Here is a 23,162-nt window from a genome sequence, read left to right as displayed (position 1 = left end):
GCACAGAGTATAACAGCGGGAAGCTCTATCCACCAGGGATTCAGAAAACATGCTGGACAGGGATTCTGAAGAGAATTTACAAAGGAGCTACTTACAGAGGTGAAGCAGCGCTAAGGGAACCAGTGGGGAACATTGAGGCACCCAGGACTAGGGACAGTGGGAATCACCACCACCCTAGGCTGGAAAGACAGGGGCTGGAAACAGCATTACCAGAGCCAGGTGGGAGCTGGAGCCTGGAAGAGGGGTCCCTGATGGGCATTGTAGTCACAAATGGAAGGGCCAGTCGTGTCCAGGTGACATCGAGGAGGGGGAAGAAATGCCCCAAGCTCACTTTCCTCCCACCAGTGCCCTCTGTGGCTGAACTCAGGCAGCGGCTGGGGGCAAACACTGGGGAAAGAGCAGCCCACAGGGATTAATACTCTCCCCCCTAACGCCTACCACCTAGTTACAGAGCAGAGCTAGAAGGTAAAAAACGGATGGGGGTGGGGTGGCAGCAGAGGAGCCTGGAGCTGAAGACACTTTTTACTATTTTGTGACAGCTTCTCCCTATATGAAGTTTCCCCAAAATTAACAACATTGCTTCAGTATCAGACCAGAAGGAAGGAAAATTAAGATATAAAAATAAGGGAAAATCAGTATTGCTGCAGTGCATAAAAGATTTTTTTTTTAGATGAAATAACTAAAAAACAGCAAAGAGGTTATTTCAATACAATCTGAAATATTAATCACATTTAGTTCCCATACCTAGCAGTTGACTTTGAACCAAATGTTATTGTACAAACTAGAATATAAAGCAAACTCTCCTTTAAAAAGAAATACTGTGAAACGTATAGCTGCTGTGACCACAAGTAATAGGGAAATATCACCCAAGGAGCTTTGAAAAAAACCTTTGATATTTCAAAGTGTATAAATACATAGATTTCACCTCTGCAGTGGGTACCCCTGTAGAGCACTCTGGAAACACATTTCCCATTTCATAATGAAAGGCTATGGAAAAATAGAACTCTTTTGAAGACTTCTTTTTGGAATACTTCTCAAACACTATTAAGAACTGTGTTTAACTCATCCCCCTCTTTTTAAAATTTAAAAGATATTTTTCCTTCTGTCTTTTTTCTTGATGTAATCTCTCTCAAGAAATGTTCAACATCTGTAGCCTTTTTTCTCAACAAATCTTCTCTATAAACTGTGTCCAATCCTGTAGTCATTTTTATCTTAACATGGAAATAAACCACTTTGTCCCCTGAAAAGTTTACAAGATTGTACTTGAGGGCTTATTATGAAGGTATCGTTATGTAAGACAGTTCTAATTCCCTCATAAATCTAAATGTATAGCTATGCTTTTTAAAGACTACATTTTCTTTCTTTTTTATAATCAATAATTTTAAATTATGCCACTCTTGATCTCTGGCTCAGCTCAGCTCAGCTCAGTGCATTCGCTCGGTCGTGTCCAATTCTTTGCGACCCCATGAATCGCAGGCCTCCCTGTCCATCATCAACTCCCGGAGTTCACTCAAACTCATGTCCATTGAGTCAGTGATGCCATCCAGCCATCTCATCCTCTGTCGTCCCCTTCTTCTCCTGCCCCCAACCCATCCCAGCATCAGAGTCTTTTCCAGTGAGTCAACTCTTTGCATGAGGTGGCCAAAGTACTGGAGTTTCAGCTTTAGCATCAGACCTTTCAAAGAAATCCTAGGGCTGATCTCCTTCAGAATGGACTGGTTGGATCTCCTTGCAGTCCAAGGGACTCTCAAGAGTCTTCTCCAACACCACAGTTCAAAAGCATCAATTCTCCGGTGCTCAGCTTTCTTCACAGTCCAACTCTCACATCCATACATGACCACAGGAAAAACCATAGCCTTGACTAGACGAACCCTTTGTTGGCAAAGTAATGTCTCTGCTTTTGAATATGCTATCTAGGTTGGACATAACTTTCCTTCCAAGGAGTAAGCGTCTTTTAATTTCATGGCTGCAGTCACCATCTGCAGTGATTTTGGAGCCCCAAAAAATAAAGTCTGACACTGTTTCCACTGTTTCCCCAGATGCCATGATATTAGTTTTCTGAATGTTGAGCTTTAAGCCAACTTTTCACTCTCCTCTTTCACTTTCATCAAGAGGCTTTTTAGTTCCTCTTCACTTTCTGCCATAATGGTGGTATCATCTGCATATCTGAGGTTATTGATATTTCTCCCGGCAATCTTGATTGCAGCTTGTGCTTCTTCCAGCCCAGCGTTTCTCATGATGTACTCTGCATAGAAGTTAAATAAGCAGGGTGACAATATACAGCCTGGACCTACTCCTTTTCCTATTTGGAACCAGTCTGTTGTTCCATGTCCAGTTCTAACTGTTGCTTCCTGACCTGCATATAGGTTTCTCAAGAGGCAGGTCAAGTGGTCTGGTATTCCCATCTCTTTCAGAATTTCCCACAGTTTATTGTGATCCACACAGTCAAAGGCCTTGGCATAGTCAATAAAGCAGAAATAGATGTTTTTCTGGAACTCTCTTGCTTTTTCCATGATCCAGCGGATGTTGGCAATTTGATCTGTGGTTCCTCTGCCTTTTCTAAAACCAGCTTGAACATGTGGAAGTTCACGGTTCACATATTGCTGAAGCCTGGCTTGGAGAATTTTGAGCATTACTTTGCCAGCGTGTGAGATGAGTGCAATTGTGTGGTAGTTTGAGCATTCTTTGGCATTGCCTTTCTTTGGGATTGGAATGAAAACTGACCTTTTCCAGTCCTGTGGCCACTGCTGAGTTTTCCAAATTTGCTGGTATATTGAGTGCAGCACTTTCACAGCATCATCTTTCAGGACCTGGAACAGCTCAACTTGAATTCCATCACCTCCACTAGCTTTGTTCGTAGTGATGCTTTCTAAGGCCCACTTGACTTCACATTCCAGGATGCCTGGCTCTAGGTGAGTGATCACACCATCATGATTATCTTGGTCATGAAGATCTTTTTTATACAGTTCTTCTAGGACTTCCAATACCATGTTAAATGAAAGTGGCGACAGTGGGCATCTTTGTTTTATTCCTGATCTTAGAAGAAAAACTTTTAGCTTTTTACCATTGAGTATGATGTTAGCTATGGGCTTGTCATATTTGACCTTTATTATGTTGAGGTATGTTTCCTCTATGTGTACCTTGTCGAGAGTTTTTTAATCATAAATGGAAGCTGAATTTTATCATGCTTTTTCTATATCAATTGAGGTGCTCATATGATTTTTATCATTTATTTTACTAATGTAGCATATCACACGGACTGATTTGTGGCTGTTGCACCCCTAGAATAAACCCCACTTGATTACAGTACCAGCATAACTTGTCTTATTGTACTTCGTTTTATTGTGCTTCACAGACATTGAGATTTTTACAAATTGAAAGTTTGTCATAACCCTGCACTATCATATGATGGTTAGCATTTTTTAGCAATATAGTACTTTTTTATTAAAGTATTTGTTTTTTAAGACATAATGCTATTGCACACTTAATAGACTATGATATGGTGTGCATGTGTGTGCTCAGTCGTTCAGTCATGTCCGACTCTTTGTGACCCCGTGGACTATGTAGCCCATCAGGCTCCTCTGTCCATGGAATTCTCCAGGCAAGAATACTGGAATGGGTTGTCATTTCCTCCTCCCTAGATTCCGACCCAGGGTGGGTTGTTTGTTTTATTGAAGTGGTCTGGAACCAAGTCTGATATATCTCCAAAGTATGTTTGTATATGGTTCTTTTAATGGATTGTTAAATTCAGTTTGCTAATATTTTGTTGAGGACTTTTGCATTTATGTTCCAAGGGATATTGGCCTGTAATTTTCTTTTCTTGTGGCACCATGGTCTGATGTTGGTACAAGGATCATGCTAGCCTCATAAAATGAGTATGAAAGAGTTCCCTTCTCTTCTGTTTTTTGAAGAGTTTGAGAAGGATTGGTAAAATTCTTCTTTGAGTGTTTGGTAGAATCCACTGTCTGGTCTTGAACTTTTTATTTGTTGGGAGGTTTTTGGTTACTAATTTAATCTTCTTAATAGTAATTGGTCTGTCCAGATTTTCTCTTTCTTCATGATTCAGCCTTGGTAGGTTGTATGCTTCTGGCAATTTATCTGTTTCTCCTAAGCTTTCCATTATGTTGGCATATAATTGTTCATAGTAGACAACATGATTCTTTGTATTTCTGTGGTATCAATTATAATATCTCCCCTTTCATTTTTGATTTTATTTATTTGAGTCCTTTTTTTTCTTGGTGAATCTAGCTAGAGCTGTGTTAAATTTGTTCATCCTTTCAAAGAACCAGTCATTATTTCACTGATCTTTTCTATTGTCTTTTTAGTCTCTATTTTATTTATTTATGCTCTAATCTTTGTTATTGCCTTCTACTAACTTCGGGCTTTGTTCTTCTTTTTCTGGTTCCTAGAGGTGTAATGTTAGGTTGTTTATTTGGGATTGTTCTTGTTTCTCAAGGTAGGCATTTATTACTATGAACTTCCATTTTTGAACTGCTTTTGCTGAATCTTATAAATATTAGTATATTTCCGTTTTAGTTTCATTCAAGGTATTTTTAAACTTCTCTTTTGGTTTCTTCTTTGACCCATTGATTGTTCAGTATCATGTTGTTTAATCTCCACCTATTCATGAATTTTCTGATTTTTTTCATATGGTTGGTTTCTAGTTTCATACCACTGTGATCAGAAAATATATTTGATATGATTCAGTCCTCTTAAATTTTTTAAGACTTGATTTATGACATAATATATGATATATTCTGGAGAATATTCTATGTACACTTAAGAAGAGTATGCTTTTTTAGTCCTTTGGATGGAAAATTCTTTACATTTCTGTAAAATCCATCTGATATAACCTGTCATTTAAAGTCCTTCCTTACTGATTTTCTGTCTGGATGATCTTTTCATTAATGGAAGTAGGGTATTAAAATTCCCCTTCTATAATCATAGTGTTGTCTGTTTTTTGCTTTAAATTTGTAATATTTGCTTTGTATATTATGACGCTCCTACGTTGGGCTTCCCTTGTGGCTCAGCTGGTAAAGAACCTGCCTGCAATGTGGGAAATCTAGGTGCAGTCCCTGGGTTGGGAAGATCGCCTGGAGAAGGGAAAGGCTACCCACTCCAGTATTCTGGCCTGGAAAAATCCATGGATAGTATAGTCCATGGCATCGCAAAGACACAACTGAGTGATTTTTACTTCACTCACTTCACATGTTGGGAACATAAATATTTACAGATGTTATATACTCTTGTTGTATCAACCACTTTATCATTATGTAATGCCCTTTTTCTCTTACTACAGTCTTACTTTTAAAGTCAGATTTTTCTGACATAAGTATATCTATCCCAACCTCCTTTTGGTTTACATTTGAATGAGATATCTTTTTCCATCTGTGTGTCAGGGGTCATAATTTCAGGGCAATATTCCATTTTGTTTTTACTTTCCATTTTTGTGTAAATAACATGATTGGTATACCCATTGTGAACAATAGAAAGCATTAATTTATAAAATTTCATTGCATGAGTTCAATCAGTTTGATCATTTTGTCAGTGGGGTTTCTAGTGCATTGTGATAAGAAATAATAACTAAGCAGAGATGGAAATAACCATTATTGTTCCTAAAGAGATTCCTAATTTTGAATTTGTTGGTTTCTGAGAACATTAAACATTAACTACCTTATTGAATTGGTGGCTCAGATGGTAAAGAATCTGCCTGCAATGCAGGAGACCTGGGTTCAATCCCAAGTTGGGAAGATCCCCTGGAGAAGGGTATGGCAACCCACTCCAGTATTCTTGCCTGGAGAATCCCCATGAACAGAGGAGCCTGGCGGGCTGCAGTCCATGGGGTCGTAAGAGTTGGGTTTGACTGAGCGACTAAGTGCACACACATACCTTATTGAATTAGCATGACATTTCAGTCATTTGTAGAAGAGATTAATGGAAAGTATAGATCTCTTAACTATGTGGAGGAAGAATTCTTCCTGATATTGAAAACACATAAAAGATCATCTCTTGTTAATTTGAATTTCATCATTTTATACCATTCCATTTAGTCGAATACAAGAAAACATGTCCATGTATGTCAGAATCTAGTGTTTTGATGATTTCTCTGTTGAACTAAAATTTTTTTAAGAAATAATTTCCTGTTCAAAAAAAATTTTTTTTTTGCTTGGGGATATCAGTTCTAAGTTGTTTTTACCAAAGCATTTGCTAAAAGCTTAGTTTCATACCACACATAATTCCACATACATGTATTTGATGGTAAAAACAAGTACAGTAAGATTAAAAACAAAGAAAATAAATACTCCCAATGGGAAATGAGCACACAATCAAGGATAGGGTTTGGCCTCTATACAGTCTGTCTTGTTACTATGGCCAAGAACTTGATAAACACATATCATTTTTTAGTTATTTTTGTCAGTTTTCTTTACCTGTTTACATTTTTCCTCCCAGTGCAATTTTCTTTGTGATTTACTCTGCTCCTGTGGTTTGCTTTGGTATATACAGTTTTCTTTACGATTTGCAGGGGCTGAAAAAGAACTGGGAAGAGGTGCATAAGGAGTTTCAGTCCCTCTCGGTCTTCATTGACTCCATACCAAAGAAGATTCGCAAGCAGAAGCTGGAAGAAGAGATGAAGCAGCTGGAGCACGACATTGGTGTCCTTGAAAAGCACAAAGTCATTTATATTGCTAATAAGAAATAGTGGATTTTAAAAAATAAAATCATTTTAGCACATGGAAAAAAAACACAGAAAACATAAAAATGAAACCATAAGTTTTTTCAAAGAGGAAAATACTATGAAGAAAAAGTCTTTACCAAAATGCTTAGGCAGTTTTTAAAGAATAATTGGATTATTTACTTACATAGAGAACACAATTTTTTTTTTACTAGCATCCGGGTTTCCTTGTAACCTGATTAAAATTTGATTTTAGATTTTCCAGTTCTATAGCATAATTCATTATAATTATGTACTTGTTTCAGATAAACATTCATTTCTGGGCCCTGAAAAAGTCAGCACTTAGAACTTCACATTTTTTTCTTCACTGTGTTAATGCAAGAAACACAAGGTTAAAAACTGTAAAGTATTTTGAATTAGAAATAACTGTGTACTCCGTGTACTTTTACTACTCTGAAGTGTTTTCGACATGTTGTTCCAAAGATCCACAAATTACATGTATTCTCTGGTAGCCTGTGTCATTTGCAGCTATTCACACATATTAATATTTTCAATATCCATAATGTTATATAGGCTGAGAGGCTTACATTTGAAGGAAGAAAAATTAAGAAAATAACATAAAATCAAGGAGAAAACTTATAAATTGCATCACTGAGGATTGTTAAAGAGAATCACCTTCTTTCTGACATTCGACTTTCAAAACCTGTTATTCTAGGTGCCTTATATTCCATAATTTACTATATGTATTTCACTAATATGGGATATTACTTTTACTTTCTGGCTTTCTCTATTTTGTGAATTCTAGTATTTCTATTTGTAAGGTTACATAATTTATTAAGCAATAAGTTTATGTAAGTAGAGCTGTCTTCAACTCAAATGAGCCTATAAGTATCCGAGAAGGAAAAAGATTATTTATGAAATCTTAAATTATAGAAATTTGGTAAAATATATGAAATTACAAAATATCAGAGCAATAACAATTTCTACTACTTACACCGATTTTTATTCTACAGACAACACCAGGGGGAAAAAATGACAATTTTTTTCAAGCTTTTTCACAAGCACAGAATTTGGGAGCATTGTAGAAAAGCTTACTTTAGTTAAAAATTTTTATATACAAATATTTTTGAAAACACTGTAAAATTTTTGTCACATCTGTGTATAGGCATCATTTCTTTATTCCTTTATTACCTTAGGACAGATGTAAAAAAAAATATATAGCTGACCCTTTAACCATACAGGGGCTAGGGGCACTGATCCTCCACCCAGTTGAAAATTTGCATATAGCTTATAGTCAGCTTTTTGTCTACTTGGTTCCTCCATGTTCGTGGTTTTGTACCCTCAGAGTCAACCAACCACAGATCATGTAGTACCGTAGTGATTACTATTGAAAAGAAACCACATGTAAGTGGACCCACACAGTTCAAACTCATGTCATTCAAGGGTCAACTGTATATGATAAATTCTCACTTATCTAGAATTTTCTTCCTTTGTAAAACAATAATACACCATTGTCTGGGGACTTCCCTGGCCATCCAATGGTTAAGACTCACTGCAGGGGTCGTGGGTTCAGTCCCTGGTTGGGGAAGTTCTGCATGCTGTATAGTGCAGCCAAAAAGAAAAAAGAGAGAGAGAGAGAACTCCATTCTCTGTATACACCACATTTTGCTTATCTATCCTTCTGTAGATGGACACTTGATTTGCTTCCATGTTTTAGCTGTTGTAAATAATGCTGCTATGAACACGAGTGTACAAATATCTCTTCAAAACCCTGCTTTCAATTCTTTTGAGTGAAAGTCTGAAAGTAGATTTGCTGAATCATATGGTTATTATATTTTTAAGTATTTGAGGACCTATCATACTCTTTTTCATTGTTGCTCTACCATTTTGTTGTTTTTAGCCGCCCAGTCATAACCAACTCTTTGCAACCCCATGAACTGCAGCACACCGGGCCTCCCTGTCCCTCACCATCTCCTGTAGTTTGCCAAAGTTCATGTTCATTGCATCAGTGATGCTGTCCAGCCATCTCATCCTCTGATGCCCTCTTCTCCTTCTACCCTCAATCTTGCCCAGCATCAGGGACTTTTCCAATGAGTTGTCTGTTCGCATCAGATGACCAAACACTGGAGCTTCAGCATCAGTCCTTACAGTGAATATTCATTTTACTTTCCCACCAATGCTGTACAAGGGTCCCAATTTTTACACATTCTTGCCAACACTTGTCTTTTCTGTTTTTTGGTAGTCGTCATACTACCACTCCCACTAATAGTTGGGAGGTGTTACCTTATTTTAGTTTTGATTTGCATTTCTCTACTGATTAGTGATGTTAAGTGTCTTTTCTTGTGCTTATTGTTGTGTGTGTTTTGTGTGTGTGTTCAGTCGTGTCTGACTCTTTTGGGACCTCATGGACTATAGCTCACAAGGCTCCTCTGTCCATGGGATTTCCCAGGCAAGAACACTGGAGTGGGTTGCCATTTCCTTCTCCAGGGGATCTTCTTGATCACAGGAAACAAACCTGTGTCTCCTGCCTTGCAGGTGGATTGTTTACTGCTGAGCCATTTGTATATCTTCTGTGGAGAAATGTCTCTTCAAGCCCTTTGCCCATTTTGTAAATTGGGTTGTTTGGTTCTCTGTTGTTGAGTTTTATGAGTTTTCTGTATATTCTGGGTATTAATCCTGGGTCAGATATAAGATTTGCAAATATTTTCTTCTATGGGTTACCTTTTTACTTTATTGATAGAGTCTTTTGATATACAGAAATTTTCCGTTTTCATGAAGTCAAATGTGTCAGTTTTTTCCTTTGTTACCTGTGCATTTGGTATCATATCCAAGATGGTATCACTGCCAAATCCAAAGTTGTAAACATTTTATCCTACACTTTTTTATCCCAAGAGTTTTATTGTTTTAGGTCTTACATTTAGGTCTTTGATTCATTTTGAGCTAAGGTTTATATATGATGTTAGATGGGATCCAGCTTCATTCTTCTGTATGTGGATATCCAGTTTTCCTAACACCATTTATTGAAAAGTCTGTCCTTTCCCCATTGAGTGGTCTTGGACCCCTTGTCCAAAACAATATTACCATATATGTAATGTTTTATTTCTGGGTTCTCTATTCTATTCCATTGGTCTATATGTCTGTTTTATATGGTATCACACTATTTTTATTACTGTAGCTTTGTAGTAAGTTCTTAAAATTGGAAAGTGTTGAATCTTCCAGTTTTGTTCTTTTGTGAGATAGTTTTGGTTAGTCAGAATGCCATGAGATTCCACGTGAACTTAGGATAGTTGCTTCTATTTCTGCAAAAAGGTCAAAGGGATTTTGATAGTGATTGAATCTGTAGATTGGTTTGCGTAGTATTGACTTTTTAGTTAAGCCTTCCAATTCATGAACATGGGATGTGTTTCCATCTATTTTAATTTCTTTCAGCAACATATTTCAGCAATAATTTTCATTGCACAAGCCTTTCACCTCCTTGGTTAAGTTCATTCCTAAATCTATTGTATGCTATTGTAAACAGAATTGTTTTTGTAATTTCCTTTTCAGATTGTTATTTTTGGTCCGTAGAATACAATTCACTTTTGTTCATTGATCTTATATTTTGTTGCTTTGCTGAGTGCATTTATTAATTATAATAGTTTTTTCTTCTGTGTATTAAATCTTTAGAGTTTTCTACATGGACTGTCAAATAATCTGCAGATAATTTTACTTTTTCCTTTCCAATTTGGATGTCTTTATGTCTTTTTCTTGCCTAATTACTCTGACTAGAACTTCGTGGGCTTTCCTGGTGGCTCAGTGGTAAAGAATTCACCTGCAGTGCAGGAGATGCAGGAAACGCAGGTTAGATCCCTGGGTCAGGAAGATCCCCCGGAGTAGGAAATGGCAACCCACTCCAGTATTCTTGCCTGGGAAATCCCATGGACAGAGGAGCCTGGCAGGCTACAGCTCATAGGGTCACAAAAGAGTCGGACATGACTTGGCGAATAAACAACAGAACTTCCTAATTCTAGTCAAACATCCCTACCTGGTTCTGGATCTTAAGGGAAAAGCTTTCAGGTTTTCATGATGATGTTCATTGTGTGTACTAAGTCACTCAGACTCCTTGTTACCCTATGGACCATAGCCCACCAGGCTCCTCTGTCCATGGGATTCTCCAGGCAAGAATACTGGAGTGGGTTGCCATGCTCTCCTCCAGACCATCTTCCTGACTCGGGTCAAACCCTTGTTTCTTCAGTCTCCTGCATTGACAGGTGGATTCTTTACCACTAGCACCACCTGGGAAACCCTGTTTTTAGTATACAGCTTCCATTATGTTGAGACAAGTTCCTTCTATTCCTAGTTTGTGTGTGTGTGTGTGTGTGTGTGTGTGTGTGTTTATCCTGAAAAGGTGTTGTGAAGATCACTTTTTAAACTAAGTGATATCTCTCAAATGATCAGTGCATTCTATCCTAGTTACAAGCTATATGGGAAGAAAAATCATAATCAAAAAGGTATCTTGGCTAGAACAGAGCAAAAAAAAAAAATACAAAAATCTCTTCAGTTAACAAAGCTCATTCATTCTCATTCAACAAATACTGTCTGCTACAGATGGTGACTGCAGCCATGAAATTAAAAGACGCTTACTCCTAGGAAGGAAAGTTATGACCAACCTAGATAGCATATTCAAAAGCAGAGACGTTCCTTTGCCAACAAAGGTTCTTCTAGTCAAGGCTATGGTTTTTCCAGTGGTCATGTATGGATGTGAGAGTTGGACTGTGAAGGAGGCTGAGCGCTGAAGAACTGATGCTTTTGAAGTGTGGTGTTGGAGAAGACTCTTGAGAGTCCCTTGGACTGCAAAGAGATCCAACCAGTCCATTCTGAAGGACATCAGCCCTGGGATTTCTTTGGAAGGAATTATGCTAAAGCTGAAACTCCAGTACTTTGGCCACCTCATGCGAAGAGTTGACTCACTGGAAAAGACTCTGATGCTGGGAGGGATTGGGGGCAGGAGGAGAAGGGGATGACAGAGGATGAGAGGGCTGGATGGCATCACTGACTTGATGGACGTGAGCTTGAGTGAACTCCGGGAGTTGGTGATGGACAGGGAGGCCTGGCATGCTGTGATTCATGGGGTCACAAAGAGTTGGACAAGACTGAGCGACTGAACTGAACTGAACTGATAAATCAGAAACAGTTCTGGTTTGCTGGGTAGAAAAATGACTATGTTGGAAGACTATAAATATAAATGCATTTATTTATATTGAAATTGAAACTAATTGAAAGAAAAAAAATAACAGGAGGCTATTTTGCAAAGGAATAAAAAGGGGGCCCTAAATTAGATTTTGTAGTTAAGAGGCTACACTTCTGAGGATCTGACATTTAAAAATAAACTAAAGAATGAGTAAAAGTTGGGAGAGATGGAGAAGAGAAATACTGTGGAGGGAAAAAGAATGCACATGGAGAGAATAAAATGTGTAAAGGATCTTGGATAGGAAACCCTCAACCCATAGGAGGAAGGCAGTCATTAGGGCTGGAGTGTACTTAGAGAAGGGAGAAAGATTTGGGAATTTTTTTTTGGTACCTTTTTTTTTTGGTTGTGCCTCTAGATCCCCTGGAGAAGGGAAAGGCTACTCACTCTAGTATCCTGGCTTAGAGAATTCCATGGGGTCCCAAAGAGTCAGATACGACTGAGCAACTTTCACTTTCACTTTCACTCAGCATGTGGGACCTTAGTTCCCAGACCAGGGATTGAACCTGTGCCTCCTGCATTGGAAGCACAGTCTTAATCACTGTACCATCAGGAAAGTCCTGAGAAGGGAGGAATGTGCAAGGTGAAGATGAAGAGACAAACAGGCCACCGATGTGTTTTAAGTAGGGCAGTGGCACAATGCAAGAAGTATTTTTCAATGATCACTTGCTACGTGGATTGAAGTGGAAGAATGACTGAATCTGGGGAGACTATCATAGTCTTCCAAGTAAGGAAGATGGTGACATAGATCAAGACTTGAGTAGTGAAGACAAAGAGTAGTTGTTGGCTTCCAGAAATACTGAGTTTCCCTGGTGGCTCATACAGTAAAGAGTCTACCTGCAATGCAGGAGACCCAGGTTTGACCCCTGGGTCAGGAAGATCTCCTGGAGAAGGGAAATATTTAAAAAATAAATATGTAACCTGATAACAGATTCAAAGAGGAAGAAGAGAGCAGTTTTAAGAATGACAGTCACATTTCTGATTTGAGCAACCGGGCAGTGAGGATGCCGCTTTCTGAGTTGGAAAAATCTAGAGGGGTAGTAGATTGGGGGATGCTATGGTAAAGAATCAAGAATAATCTTTACTATTGTTTCTTTCATTTCTTTTTCATTTATTTCTGCTTGGATCTTTATGATTTCTTTCCTTTTACTAATTTTGGGTTTTTTGGGGTTTTTTTTTTTTTTTTGGTTGGTGTTCTTTTTCCAGTTGTTTTAGGTGTAAAGTTAGGTTGTTTGATGTTTTTCTTGTTTCTTGAGGTAGGATTGTATTGCTATAAACTTCCCTCTTAGAACTGCTTTTGCTGCATTCTATAGGTTTTGAGTTGTGTGTTCATTGTTACTTGTTTCTAGAAATTTTTTGATTTCCCTTTTGATTTCTTCTGTAACCTGTTGGTTATTTAGAATAAAAATAAAAGCTGGTTCTTTGAGAAGATAAACAAAATTGACAAACCTTTAGCCAGACTCATAGAGAAATAAATAGATAAAATCAACAAATCAACAAAATTAGAAATGAAAAAGGAGAGGTTACAACAGACTGCAGAAATACAAAGGATTATAAGAGACTATTATGAACAACTATATGGCAATAAAATGGATAACCTGGAAGAAATGGACAGATTCTTAGAAAAGTTTAATCTTCCAAGACTGAACCAGGAAGAAATAGAAATTATGAACAACCCAATTACAAGCACTGAAATTGAAGCTGTGATCAAAAATCTCCCAAAAAGCAAAAGCCCAGGACCAGCTGGCATCACAGGAGAATTCTATCAAACATTTAGAGAACTATTGCCTATCCTTCTTAAACTCTTTAAAAAAAATCACAGAGGAAGCAATACTTCCAACCTTATTCTACAAGGCCACCATCACCCTGACACCAAAACCAGACAAAGACACATACACAAAAGAAAAGAATATAATTTTTGACATGTATTTTTGATAATCTTGTAACATCTAGTTAGAAGTTGAGACAGATATTTGAGTCAGAAAAGAGATCTGGGGTAGAATCATAAATCTGGAAGTTTAACAGCACGTATGAGATCACCTGGGACAAAGTAGTGAATGTGCTCTCAGCAACTCTTGCATTTAGAAGTCAGATGGGAGAACAGGAAGACACAAGGGCCACTGAGTGGCCCGAGAGGTCAGAAGAAGGAAGGAAGCCAAAAAAAAAAAAAAAAAAAGAGTACCCTTCCCCCCAAAAAACATCTTCTTGTCATAATAAAAACATACTGAGTGAGGTCGTTTTTTCTTCACACATAATGTGCTTGATGACAAAGAACTGAAATTAGCCACAGACTAAGTTAATGCTAATTATCCCTGAAAATTAAAAATACTGCTTCACAAGATCAGTGTAAAAAGGCCATGCATATATTAATTTTTAAGCAGTACATGCAGATATGGCCTTCAGATGAAGACTTTTTATTCTAAAGGATGCTGCATCTATAGGAAATGAGACTAGATGGGAGTTTTTTTTTTTTTTTTTTAATCTGCCTTCACTTAGGCAATCAGATGAGTGTTGCCTGTGAAGCAAGAATATACACATATCTAAATGATCCTGCTGATGTGGAAAACATCTGTGGAATTCTTTTGTTATAAAACGCATTCCTCTCACCCCTGAACCTCTACCACCAACTTCTTTGCTGAGACAGCCAGTGCTTTCAATTTTTTATGTACCTTTTCAGAAATATTTTATGAAAGCAAATGAATATATGTATGTATATATACCGATGTGTGTATATATGTGATGTACATACATATATATATATATAGATGTATATATGTATATCACACAATATACACCTAATTTTATATAGTATATATACATATATCTTTCTCTCACTTTTTAAAACTCAAGAGCACACAATAATGCTTGCCTTTTTCAGTTAATAAGCTCATTTTTATCAACATAATGTTCTTCACGGGGCTTCACTGGTGGCTCAGTGGTAAAGAATCTACCTGCCAAGCAGGAGAGGTGGGTTTGATCCCTGGGTCAGGAAGATCCCCTGGAGAAGGAAATGGCAACGCATTCCAATATTCTTGCCTGGGAAATCCCATGGATAGAGGAACGTGGCAGGCTACCATCCATGGGGTCGCAAAACAGTCAGACACAACTTAGCAACTAAACAACAACAAAAACAGTCTTCATTCCTTTTTGTAGATATATGGCATTAAATTGCATGATTGTATATATTTTTATCAGCACCCTTTTGATGCATATTTAAGTTTTTTTCACTTGAGTTGTTTTCAATATTTCCTATTAAAAGCAATGCCTAAGTAACTGAGCATGAACATACACCATTTTACACATTTGGCTATACTTACAGAAAATCATTCCCAGGAGTGAAACAATTAGGTCAAAAGGTAATAAAATTTCTAATTTTATTAGAAACTATTTTTAATTTTGCTCTATATGTGTGTGAGAGAGAAAATAGGTGATGTATATACATGGTCTGAAATTCAAAATTCATAACTACCCAAAGGTGTGTAGCCAAGAATTAAGTCTCCTTCATGCCCCATTCCTACAGCCTCTGAATCCCGTCCCCAGGAGCAACCACTGTAACCAGACTCTTGGGTGCTTTTCAAATAGTATTCTAGGCATATGTGTATAAAATACAAGTAATGATATATGTATTTATAGGAGAATTAGTCCAATTTGACAGATATGTGTTTTTTTTTTTCTGTCAATGGGGATCAGAAGACTCTTGCCAGGACTTCCCTGGTGGTCCAGTGGCTAAGACTCCTCATTCCCAATGCAGGGGGCCTGGGTTCGATCCCTTATCAAGAAACTAGATCCCACAAGCTGCAACTAAAGATATCTCCGCAGGCTGAAACGAAGATTAAAGATCCCATGTGCCGCAACTAAGACCTGGTGCAGCCAAATAAATAAAATTTTGAAAAAGGAATTCCCTGATGGCACAGTGGATAAGAATCCACCTGCCAGTGCAGGGGACATGGGTTCGATCCCTGGTCCAGGAGTATTCCACATGCCACAGCAACTGAACCTGTGCACCACCACCGTTGAGCCCAAGTGCTGCATCGACTGAAGTCTGCACACCTGGAGCATGTGTTCCACGACAAGAGAAGCCACTGCAACGAGAAGCCCATCCACCAGGATGAAGAGTAGCCCCAACTGTTTGCAACTAGACAAAGCCCACACAAAGCAATGAAGACCCAGCACAGCCAGAAATAAAATTTTTTTAAAAAGAAACTCTTTCCAAGAGAGATGTCATATAGTCAGTGGAAACACTTTGTAAGTAAGGAATAGCTTTTTTATTGTCCCGTCATTCATTACCAGCCACATGCCATCAATACTGTAGATTCTGTCAAGAAAACAGGTTTTCTTGACTTTTATTGTGTGTTCATTTTGAATGGAAGAGAGGCCACAGACAAAGGAACTTGTCCTGTCCTCAGCCACACCATGCTGAACTCCCAATCTCGATTCATTGCAACCACCTGACATTTCTTTCATCTTCTTATTGGTGGGGGTGTGTGTTGTCTACTGACTCCTGTGTTTTGTGTTTTTTCTCTTTCTTAGAAAAACACCGGAAGCCTACACATTTATAACTTTAGATTGCAGGCCATGTTCGGAGAACCTTCCTTAACACTATTCACTCCCATCTTTCTGTGCAAACTGTACTCACCTGGCCTGAGTTCTTCTCTCTCCTAGTATCTTGTTAAAAGCAACAGGGAACAGTCAACCTACCAAAATATTCTAAGATTTTACAAACAGTCCCCTTTCAGAATGTAGCTAAGTCATGTGGTTTCTTTTCTGTTACAAGAGACAATTTTACCAGATGTTTTCCCATGGAATAATGAGGGTAAACAGCTTCCCAGCCTGCCAGAGAATTTTTTCTGTCATCTCTATGCCACCCTGTTCATGACTGTTAGAAGGAATTGGGCCTTTCTAGGGCTCAGAAACCTGTCAAGTCTTACCTTTCATAGGATTCCATTCCAATAATGACTCTTGTATTTTTAAGTGGACATAATAACCAGATACCACTCTAATGGCAGAAAACAAAGAGGAATTAAAGAGCCTCTTGATGAGGGTGAAAGAGGACAGTGAAAAAGCCAGCTTAAAACTATTCAATGGCATCCAGTCCCATTATTTCATGGCAAATAGAAGGGAAAATGTGGAAGCAACTTTCCTCTTCTTGGGCTCTAAAATCACTGCAGATGGTGACTGGAGCCAAGAAATTAGTAGATGATTGCTTCTTGGAAGGAAAGCTGTGACAAATGTAGACAGTGTATTAAAAAGCAAAGACACCACTTTGCTGATAAACGTCCATGTAGTCAAGGCTATGGTCTTTCCAGTAGTCATGTTTGGATGTGAGAGTTGGACCATAAAGAAGGCAGTGCCCTGAAGAATTGATGGTTTCGGATTGTGGTGCTGGAGAAGAGCCTTGGGAGTCCCTTGGGCAGCAAGGAGATCAAACCTGTCAATCCTAAAGGAAATCAATGTTGAACACTTCTTGGAAGGACTAATGTTGAAGCTGAAGCTCCAATATTTTGGTCACCTGATGTGAGGAGCCAAGTCATTGGAAAAGACCCTGATTCTGGGAAAGATTGAAGGCAGGAAGAGAAGAAGGTGACAGAGGATGAGATGGTTGGACAGCATCACTGATTTCAATGGGCATGAACTTGGGCAAACTCTGGGAGCTGGGGAGGAACAGGGAGGCCTGGCATTCTACAGCCCATGGGGTTGCAAAGAGCTGGATACAACTTGACGACTGAACAACAACAATAACCAGTTTAGTATTACATGCTCAAGGCCCCCTATTCACCAATAGAGTTCAAAGTTTCTTTTTGGCAAGAGAAACAACAGAACAGAGGGACCCAGAAGCTATCTACTTTCCTTTCTGTCTCCTGGCCTTTCTGAGGAACCTACAAAGGATGAACCTTAATCTTGTGCAATTCCCACATGTATGAGCTGTGCTTTTTGGACTCATACAGGTTTCTTTTATCTTTATTGGCTTTGAGGAGACAAATTTTCTCCTGGGTAAGCTCTATGGCTGTACCCAGCCAAGAGGCTAGGCTTCAGGCCCAGAGCACCCTAGAGGTCACATGTGGTTCCATCTGGACAAACGCTTTACAACAAATGCCCTGGCTTCTCTTCAGAATTATTGAGATGACAGGCAACTTGCCACCCACGTGGGAAGATGGTGTCCAGCATCAACACAAAAGCCTTATAGGATATGGGTGGTAGAAAGAGTGAGACTGGTGATTTAGGCTTCAAATTATAACTTTATCTTAGAATTTGGAACACTATCTTACTATATCATTAAACTGCTGTAGTTCTTTTGTAATGTACACCAAAGCCTTTCCAGAAATCGCAGTGACACACCCTTTGGGGATTTAAAATACAGTAGTAAAGCTTAAAAGAGTCTCTTTCTTCTAAGGGTATTTTATAACATAAAAAATGAAGAATGTGCCAAGGTTCCAAGTTTTTGAAATTTCTAGTTATTTTGATATTAGCCAAACAAGTTGATGACAATTGACCCATTACTTTTAAAAGTTGAATAAAATGGAAACTTTTCATACAGTAAGAAATCTAAGCCAAGGGCCTTAAAGTGAATAATCCTTTTTGTGAAAAATGCATTCATCTTGTGTTTCTAGTAGTATCTCAATAGTTTATTTTAAGCAATTATCTGGCAGAGATTCATCACATGACACTTTGGGTATTTTTTAAGACTGAGGTATTTTTCATATAAAAGGAATTTATATTAAATGTTCTGATTGATATTATTATAATCCCTTTAATACAAATATTGAGGTTAATTGTCTTAAAATAGTTTAAATGGTTAGATACACACTATTGATACTATGTGTAAAATAGATAACTAATGAGAACATACTGTATAGAACAGGGAACTCTACTCAGTGCTCTGTGGTGACCTAAATGGGAAGGAAATTTTAAAAAGGGAGGATATATGTATATATGTATACTTTTATGTACCACTAAGGAAGGAAAAAACCCTAACAATTAAACTGTCACAATGCTTTCTTATTACTTAAAATTTTTATTTCACACTTGGTGAAATAGCTCTTTTCACTTCAAGATGGAATTTTTTTCCTATGTATTCACATGTGACATAGAAAGACTAAGGTTAAGGATTTTTACCATCTTATGTGCTGTCAGTAGTGTTGGTGATACATTCCATATGAGAGGACCCCAACATTGTCTTTGAGATTTTATTTCAAGCTACTGACCCTTCTTCTGCAAGAGCTCATGATAATGGTTTTTCCTCCAATGGCAAGCATGTCCTTCAACTAATATCAACATTTGCCACTCTGCTATTCCCATGCTTTTCTGCATACACAAAAGTTTTTCATGTCCAGGACGAATAGTAGTATCAGTTCAGTTCAGTTCATTTCAGTCGCTCAGTCATGTCCGACTCTCTGCGACTCCATGAACTGCAGCACGCCAGGCCTCCCTGTCCATCACCAACTCCCAGAGTTCACCCAAACTCATGTCAATTGATTCAGTGATGCCATCCAACCATCTCATCCTCTGTTGTCCCCTTCTCCTCCTGCCTTCAATCTTTCCTAGCATCAGGGTCTTTTCAAATGAGTCAGCTCTTCCCATCAGGTGGCCAAAGTATTGGAGTTTTCAGCTTCAACATCAGTCCTTCCAATGAACACCCAGGACTGATCTCCTTTAGGATGGACTGGTTGGATCTCCTTGAAGGCAAGGGACTCTCAAGAGTCTTCTTCACCACCACAGTTCAAAAGTATCAATTCTTTGGCGCTCAGCTTTCCTTATAGTCCAACTCTCACAACCATACATGACTACTGGAAAAACCATAGCCTTGACTAGATGAACCTTTGTTGACAAAGTAATGTCTCTGCTTTTTAATATCCTATCTAGATTGGTCATAACTTTCCTTCCAAGGAGCAAGCGTCTTTTAATTTTATGGCTGCAATCACCATCTGCAGTGATTTTGGAGCCTCCCAAAATAAAGTCTGACACTGTTTCCACTGTTTCCCCATCTATTTCCACGAAGTGATGGGACCGGATGCCATGATCTTCGTTTTCTGAATGTTGAGCTTTAAGCCAACTTTTTCACTCTCCTCTTTCACTTTCATCAAGAGGCTCTTTAGTTCCTCTTCACTTTCTGCCATAAGGGTGGTGTCATCTGCATATCTGAGGTTATTGATATTTCTCCCAGCAATCTTGATTGCAGCTTGTGCTTCATCCAGCCCAGCGTTTCTCATGATGTACTCTGCATATAAGTTAAATAAGCAGGGTGACAATATACAGCCTTGACATACTCCTTTTCCTATTTGGAACCAGTCTGTTGTTCCATGTCCAGTTCTAACTGTTGCTTCCTGACCTGCATACAGGTTTCTCAAGAGGCAGGTCAGGTGGTCTGGTATTCTCATCTCTTTCAGAATTTCCCACAGTTTATTGTGATCCACACAGTCAAAGGCCTTGGCATAGTCAATAAAGCAGAAATAGATGTTTTTCTGGAACTCTCTTGCTTTTTCTATGATCCAGTGGATGTTGGCAATTTGATCTGTGGTTCCTCTGCCTTTTCTAAAACCAGCTTGAACATCTGGAAGTTCATGGTTCATGTATTGCTGAAGCCTGGCTTGGAGAATTTTGAGCATTACTAGCATGTGAGATGAGTGCAATTGTGCAATTGTAAACATCAGTTAAACTCAACAAATATACAGTCAACAACAGACAGAACTCAGTTGAAGTAATGACCAAGTTTGCTTATGTGTGTATAATGAAACATTAGAAGTGCACCTGGTTGACAATGACTATGAGATAGCATGAGTTCTAAGGCAGCCTCATTTCAGAGATGTTCAGATGTGAAAACTATGCATCTTATTATTATTATTTTACTTTTTGGCTGCACCGTGCAACATGTGATATCTTCATTCCCTGATCAGGGATTGAACCCACATCCCCTGCATTGGAAATGTGGAGTCTTAACCACTGGACTGCCAGGGAAGTCCTGAAAATATATATCTTGAAATAGATGTAATATAGTAGTAGTCCTTCTACTAAAACATCCCCCATTTCCTCGATGGTACCTTTCTTTTAAAACCTAGCTCAAATCCAGCTCGTTGTAGAAGCACCCACAAATATTACACCACTCAACACATCACACTGCTCACAGAACCCTATGTATCCACTTACACAGTGGTATGTCACATTTGCTCTCTTTTTCAAAATAAACTCTTAGGAACCAGGCTGTAAGAATCCTCTTTGATATTGCTTAGCATGGCTTTCAGCTAAGACCTGGGGTGATGCCCTCCTGGGAAATTCAAGGAGCATAAAAAAGCAGTGGACATAAAAGTACCCACTTTGATGGTTAGTTTAGCAAACTTACAGTTTGATCATTGAATGTGCAAACATTTTCCCTTATATTATAGCTCTTATCCTCGCCCTGTAACACCTACCTATTAAATCCACAATCTGTTGTGTTTGACTTCCAACCAATGTTTAATTTGTGTAGCTTAGATATTTCTGTGGAAATTTCCTACCATGATTACTCTACCATCTAACGGAGAAAGAGTTCTGTTCCTATGGTAACTGTTGTCGAACAGTGCATACTTACTATACCTCTAAAATATGCAGCCATCCTTATGGGAATACACATCATCTTGAAAGGATTTTCCCCCTGCAATAAACATTGATTCCCGCCCCACCCCCCCACCCCCACACATTTTCACCTGATTTCAAAATAAAACTTTTTAAGAATTGCTAAGGAATAGTTTGAGGAGATGAGAACCATGGATGATTCGGGCCCCTGCAGCTGTCACGGGAGCAACACAGTCCTCGAGTGGGTTCTGGGAACATGTACCCAGTCCCTCTAAGGCTGTATTTCTCCTAGACTCTGTTTTCCATGTATCATCATGTTTTCTGTCTTTGAGATGTTGCTATGCAAAATGATATAGAAGAGTGGTTTTTCTTTTTTTTTTTTCCCTAAGGCAATCAAGCTCAGCAAATGCAAGTTTAGAATGATGCAAAAGTTTCTCAGAAAAAGTTCAGAATTCCTTGAGGAATGATCTAAGAATGTTCATGATAAGAAAGAATAAATGTTGATAATGGCCTGAAATGTCATTCCACATGGTAGTTAATCAGTTCCAGGGTTTCTGTAACTATTGGTATTGCTTAAGCCACAATGTTAAGAAGGTTTTGTATTTGCATTTTTGCAAGCAGGAGACTTTCTCCATCTTTTTTCTTCAAATTCATTAGCCTTAGGACTTCCCTGGTGGTTCAGTGGTAAAGAATCCACTCTTCCACTGCAGGGGGTGTAGGTTCAATCCCTGGACGGAGAACTAAGATCCTGCATGGCTCATGATGGAGCCCCCCCCCCCCCCCCCCGCCAAAAAAATTAATTAGCCTCTCTGCTATAGGGACTTCCCTGGTGGTCCAAGGGCTAAGACTCCACACTCCCAGTGTAGGGGGCCCAACTGAAGCAGTTAGAAGGCACCAAAGTTGTTAGGGCAGCATAGGGGATTGATAAAAAAAAAAGATGGGTGTGCAGTTACACCATTCGTAAGTCCAGGGGGAGCCTGGACAGCAGAGGAGTTTATGAAGGATCTTAGCTGCTTGATGAGTGAGGAGGTGTCAGCATCTGTGTAAAGAGGTCGGCAGAGGACACAGAAGGTGTTTCCTGCTTCTGAGTTTGCCATGCTGCTGCTGCTGCTAAGTTGCTTCAGTCGTGTCCGACTCTGTGCCACCCCATAGATGGCAGCCTACCAGGCTCTGCCATCCCTGGGATTCTCCAGGCAAGAACACTGGAGTGGGTTGCCATGCTGGCTCTCAAGCCCTCATTTTTGTGCCATCTCAGATCTCATGGACAGGAGCACCTCAGAAAAACCCATTTAATGCTTGTTTTCCTTGTTCATCAGCCCCAGCCAGAAAAGGATCATTGTCAGAGAGAAAGAAAACAGAGTTCTTCTTCATGGGCCTAGGAAAACCTTGCTCCCTATATCTGGATAAGTAGGAAGAAGGAATGGGAGCCTGAGATCTTAACAGCATGTTGATTTAAAAAATCTACCAGGAAACATTTTCCACCAATGTTTTCCATGCTTTTGGTGTCCCAGTGATGATGTAACTGATGACCAGAAATACCAGAAGCCAGGTCTCTGGTTAAAATATTTTTAAAAAATTACTTATCACTTATATATATAAGAATGTATCATTTTACATTTTATTTACATTTATTTAATGTAATTAATTACATTTAATTACAGTTAATTACATTTTGTTTACATTTAATTAATTAATGTATCACTTTACATTTGTTAA

The 23,162-nt window shown here is 38.6% G+C and overlaps 2 protein-coding genes across 4 annotated transcripts in view; one reads left to right on the top strand and one right to left on the bottom strand.

Annotated features, from left to right (window-relative positions):
• The window catches only part of ENKUR (enkurin, TRPC channel interacting protein), a 34,738-nt gene extending 27,564 nt beyond the window's left edge, over positions 1 to 7,174 (top strand). For 2 of the 3 annotated variants that reach the window (XM_070800831.1, XM_019973047.2), the window contains exon 5: positions 6,524 to 7,174. In XM_070800831.1, coding sequence (XP_070656932.1) covers positions 6,524 to 6,700 — 177 coding nt within the window. In that variant the 3' untranslated portion in view covers positions 6,701 to 7,174. Of the gene's footprint in view, positions 1 to 2,807; positions 2,913 to 6,523 lie in introns of all 3 variants that reach the window. The other variant, XM_070800830.1, reaches the window with a different exon arrangement.
• THNSL1 (threonine synthase like 1) overlaps positions 1 to 23,162 on the bottom strand; it is a 144,214-nt gene that overhangs the window by 42,310 nt on the left and 78,742 nt on the right. The window lies entirely within an intron of this gene.

The sequence above is a fragment of the Bos indicus genome, chromosome 13 (genome assembly GCF_029378745.1).
Source record: "Bos indicus isolate NIAB-ARS_2022 breed Sahiwal x Tharparkar chromosome 13, NIAB-ARS_B.indTharparkar_mat_pri_1.0, whole genome shotgun sequence".
Classification (NCBI taxonomy): domain Eukaryota; kingdom Metazoa; phylum Chordata; class Mammalia; order Artiodactyla; family Bovidae; genus Bos; species Bos indicus.
The sequence above is the reverse complement of the archived record's forward strand: the minus strand, read 5'-3'. Positions and strand labels throughout refer to the sequence as shown.